Raw genomic sequence first — 5,508 nt, forward strand, 5'->3', positions numbered from 1 at the left:
AGGTGATTTTCTATTTAATGAATTTTCCATACAACGAACTTATTATCGGGATTTAGCGACTTAGTTAAATAGAGGTCAGCCTGCATATATATGTCTCAAATTATTACTAGCAGTCATTTCTGCACTTAAATTATTTTTCACTCAGAAAAAAAATCCGTGGATAATACAGTTTGTGTCAATAATTCACAAGAATAATGCAAGAAATTAAGATTCTAAATAATTTAACTAGCTTTTATTTAATTTTTTAAATGAAAAAAAAAAAAAATAATCGATGCTGAAAGAAATATAAACAAGAATACAATTCATAAAATTATTATAGATCTTGCCCAAAAATATAATATAGTTAAGAGATGAACAGGCAAATAATTTGCAATATTTAGATATGAAGATAACGAATGGCATTTTAAATTTTTTTTCATCCATAAAATAAAACTATTAATAAAATTAAGAACATATACAATATTTTTAATATATATTAAAACTTATGCTAAAATAAATACAGTAGGGAACCGATTATCCGGAACGATCGTGGGACTATCGCTATTCCGGATAACTGATTTTTCCGGTTTTCTGAATCGCTACAAAAAGCCGTTTTTTTAGTGTTAAACCCAACTAAAAAAAAAATATTTGGAAATAATCTTAAAAATAAGAAAAAACGATGAGGTAATACACTAATGATTATTTCTGAAATGATGGTAAGGCAAACATCTTTCAAAAAAGAAAAAAAAATCCTAAAATCTTATGAGGAAAAAAAAATTATTTTTTTTAAATTGCGGGAAAATTTATCGAATTTCGTTCCGGTTTTTTGGTTTTCCGGTTTTCTGAATTCCGGATAACGGGTTCTGTACTGTATTATGTAATCAAAGCAAATCTTAATCTGAGCTAACATTTAAACTACACAATAATCTGCATCAAATGACTTCAATAACCATCTATAATTTTATAACCATAAAATAATCAGCTGAACATTTGGAAAAAATAGAATCATTCGGAAGAGATTAATTGCTGAATACTATATGAAATTAAAACGCCGTCTCTAATTAAAAATTTTTTAAATATATGACCTGGATTCTTTATGACCAGTGATGCCACTCTAAAAAAATGTCAAGACTTAACTTATTTTTTGACCAAATAATACTGTCTAGCGTTGTTTACCAAACTTTTAGAAATTTATAGCTAAATGACACCAAAATTTACCTTTCCGTGATAATAGCCTACATATTCAGGGGTGAATTGTGAGCCCAAGTCAAAATTCCGGAAAATTCATTGAGTAAAAAAAAAAAGAACAGTTTAATTTAAAAATTAGAAAAAAAATTTAAACAAGGTTTTTTTCCTTTTTCTCAATATTTTTTAGTTCACTTAAAAATATTTAAAATTTTACACATACCTATACCATTTACACATACCTGGAGAAGTAATTAAAATTTACAAATACCGTATATTCCGGCGCATAACGCGCTCCCGTAATTTCTAATAACTTTTTTTAAATTTTAAGATACACTCTTCGTCTAGTATCTATAGAAAACCAGAAAGCCTTTCAGTGTGGGAAATGTTTAGATCGCATCTTACAGATAATGCAAAAAAAATTGTTGAAAGAATGTAACACCGATGTGGCAGTTATTATGGGCGGATTGACACCATTAGTTCAGATATTGGAATTCTGCTTTTAAAGCCAATTTAAAAAAACAGTGGAACACTTGGATGTTGGAGGGCGAGAAAACCTTTAAGAAAGGAGGATATATGCGTCATGCAAGTTTGGAAACAGTGTGCGAGTGGATATTAAAAGCATGGGATGAAATTAAGCCCGAGATGGTTAGAAAATCATTAAAAAATGCAGCATTTCAAATAATGTGGACGGATCAGAAGATGACTGTTTATTCATGGATGAGGGTAACACAGATGATGAAGACGAAACAGATTGTGATGATGTGCCTGAAGAAATAACGGAAGACGAATATAATGAACTATTTATGTAATAACGAAAATCAATGAAGTATATAGGTATGTTATTTCTTTAAAATAAAAATATTTTTCTAAACTTAAATTTTTTTAATCTATAATTTTTTATATTCGGGGTATACCGCGCACACGTAAATTCCAATGTTATTTTTTGTATTAAAAGTGTGCGTTATACGCCGGAATATACGGTATGTCTTTCTTTCATGAGTTTATGATTATAACAACTATTTACTGATAAAAAATGAAAACTAATCATGAATATGAGCTTATAAAGTATCTCTCTGGCTCTCCCTTACAAACAAATAAAATAAACTGTGCTTTTAAGTTCCACCTTTGAAAATTTGATTGATCAATGATTTTTTGAAACGCCTGAATCTTCGATCTCCGGAAACTTCCGGATCACTGTTAGCAAAAATTCCGGAAATCCGGATTTTTTCTGGAGCGCAATCAGCCCTGCATATTAAATCAATCATTTGATTATTTTTTCTAAAAATGTTTTCCTTTATTTTATATTTTTTTTAGCAAACAAAACGAAAATAACAGCGAGCCTTGTATATATTTTTTTACAACTATAACTGAGCAACCTGAAACCATTCATATCTCTATTTTTCACTTCAGCGTTACCCTTTTTTTGTTCTAGCACTATAATTTCTTTCGTTTTTAAAAAAATATAATCTTGATTTAACTTTGTCCAGCATGACAATAGGTTAGAGCGGGGCAAGCAAACTCGAGCAGATTTAGATTCAGCAATAGTTCAAATTTAATTACACAAGTAAATGAAGTTCAATCAATCCCATTTGTCAAGACTTTAAGAATAAGATTTAGTGAAGCTGACCAAAAGATAAATAAAAGTCCTCACATTACCATATCATATATAATATCATATGTATTACAATATCATGTGTATTAATAAAGATATATTATTTTTTTATTTTTGGCCAAAAAATTTTTTAAATTTCTAAGGAAAAAAGAAAGAAAATTTAATTAAATTGCTAGAATTTATTAGTCTATTGGTTTTTCTCAAGACTGATTTCAGTCCCAAGGACTAAAGAGTGGAACCCATGTTTATGACACATCTGGGGTATAGACAACTGATATATTTCCATTTACAATTATTTAAAAAATAAAATTTTTAAATATATTATTTTTTTAAAAGTTTTGGAATATTTGTTCAAATTTTGGCATTTGCCTTCAAAAAAATTTTTAATAGTCATTTATAACTTCTTCTGAATAATAGGAATGTGTTGATTTATGCTTATCTAGATGGAGAAGTTTATTTTATACAATTTCATTTACTGTGTTTAATAAAAGAAAATTCTTCTCAATGGTTTAAGTTATCAATAATATGTTATGAAGAGAGAAAAAAAATATTAAAAATGTGGGAATAAGGATGAGAAGGATGTTAGCATAATCCCCTTGATCGTTGTTTCAAATAAAAGTATTAGATATTTGTGTGAAATAAAAATATTTTTAACTGAATCTCAGTAATATTTTTTATGTTTGCTCACAGCCTTATGATATCCATAATAATAAAATATCTAAATTCATAATAATAATACTTAGATCCTTTTGCATATCAATACAAGTCAGTTAGGGAATGGAAACTTAACATCTTTTACATTTGTCCAGTAAAAGAGTGATGATTCAAATTTAATTACTCAAATCAATCTTTTTTTTAATTCTTTCATAGAAAATTAGTTTTAAAAATAGAATCGTAAATTCTAATTGTCAATAAGGCTGAAAATCTAACCCGGAGTGCAAGTTAACAGCGAGTTAAGAAACCCCTAGTTACGAAACAGATGGCTAATAAAATAATGAAGAATGCACTTTTTGACTCGTGGTCAATATTTCCAAACCAGGGTTTCGGAACTGGGTGTTTTGTGTTAGGTAAGTGTCAACGGTGAACAGGGGGGTAAAAATTAACTACAAGAATCAGGTTTAACCCTAGTATGAATACTGCTGTGTCTCGTCAGATGACTGTTGCACGAAAAATTCTTATTACATATACAACAAGAATAAGGCTTCTCTCCGGTATGAACACGATAGTGCACAGTCAGATAACATTTTTGTGAAAAACTCTTATTACATATACTACACAGATGAGGTTTCTCACTAGTGTGATGACGACTGTGTCTAGACAGTTGACCTTTTTGTGAAAAACTCTTATTACATAAACTACAAGAATAAGGTTTCTCACCAGTGTGAACATGATTATGTACATTCAGATCACTTCGTTTTAAAAAATTCAAATTACATAAACTACAAGAATAAGGTTTCTCACCAGTGTGAACAGAACTGTGTTTAGTCAGATGACTTCTGCTTAAAAACCTCTTATTACATAAACTACAAGAATAAGGTTTCTCACCAGTGTGAACACGATGGTGTACATTCAGACTACTGCGATGTGAAAAACTCTTATTACATAAACTACAAGAATAAGGTTTCTCGCCAGTATGAACAGGACTGTGTTTAGTCAGAAGACTTCTGCATGAAAAACTCTTATTGCATAAACTACAAGAATAAGGTTTCTCACCAGTGTGAACATGAAAGTGCGCAGTCATATAGCTTTTTTGTGAAAAACTCTTATTACATATACTACAAGAATAAGGTTTCTCTCCAGTATGAACACGAAAGTGCACAGTCAATTGACTTTTTTGTGAAAAACTCTTAGTACATACACTACAAGAATAAGGTTTCTCATTAGTGTGAACACTATTGTGTGCATTCAGATGACATCGTTTAAAAAAATTCTTATTACATATACTACAAGAATAAGGTTTCTCTCCAGTATGAACACGACAGTGCACAGTCAGATGACATTTTTGTGAAAAACTCTTAGTACATATACTACAAGAATAAGGTTTCTCTTTAGTGCGAACACTATTGTGTACATTCAGATGACTTCGTTTTTTAAAATTCTTATTACATAAACTACAAGAATAAGGTTTCTCATCAGTGTGAACATGATTGTGCTCAGTCAGACTACTTTGATGTAAAAAACTCTTATTACATAAACTACAAGAAAAAGGTTTCACACCAGTGTGAACACTACTGTGTTTAATCATGTTGCTAATATATGAAAAACTCTTGTTACATATCAGTGTTTTCACTACAGCGCGAGAACGCGAGAATCTCGCATATTTTTTTCTATTCTCGCATTAAAAAATGATTATCGCGAGAAATTCGCGCATTCTATAAATCAATTTCAAAATTCGCGAATTTCTTGCATTTTGGAAAAAGCTTCGAATTACGCCATTTAGAAAAAAATCCGTTTCACTTTTCTTCCTAGATCTTTCATTATTTTCATCATCTGCCCCATTATCTAGCTTCCCTATTTACCAGTATTGTTTAGAACCTTTTCGAACAACAGAACACAACCACGGAACCCCTTTCAGAGCACATTTCTCTACAATCACATGTTCACTGTAGGTAAGGTTTCTTCATGTAAGACGTTCAAATTTTTTATGCACTTATGTAAGATGGACAAATACCTTGTAAAGGCAAAATCTTCTATGATGATGCACCAAAAATATTCAATGCTTTAAAAAA

General features: G+C 29.9%; 1 protein-coding gene across 1 annotated transcript; it reads right to left on the minus strand.

Annotated features, from left to right (window-relative positions):
* Window positions 1-217: 217 nt before the first annotated feature.
* LOC107438961 (zinc finger protein 271-like) lies at window positions 218-5,508 on the minus strand. Its single transcript, XM_016051388.3, has one exon. The coding sequence runs from the start codon at window positions 5,022-5,024 to the stop codon at window positions 3,879-3,881; it is 1,146 nt and encodes a 381-aa protein (XP_015906874.1). The 5' UTR covers window positions 5,025-5,508; the 3' UTR covers window positions 218-3,878.

Source organism: Parasteatoda tepidariorum, chromosome 6, assembly GCF_043381705.1.
Source record: "Parasteatoda tepidariorum isolate YZ-2023 chromosome 6, CAS_Ptep_4.0, whole genome shotgun sequence".
Classification (NCBI taxonomy): domain Eukaryota; kingdom Metazoa; phylum Arthropoda; class Arachnida; order Araneae; family Theridiidae; genus Parasteatoda; species Parasteatoda tepidariorum.

Coding starts and splice junctions, on each gene's coding strand:
- LOC107438961 (XM_016051388.3), bottom strand. CDS start 5,024: ATGATTAAACACAGTAGTGTTCACACTGGTGTGAAACCTTTTTCTTGT.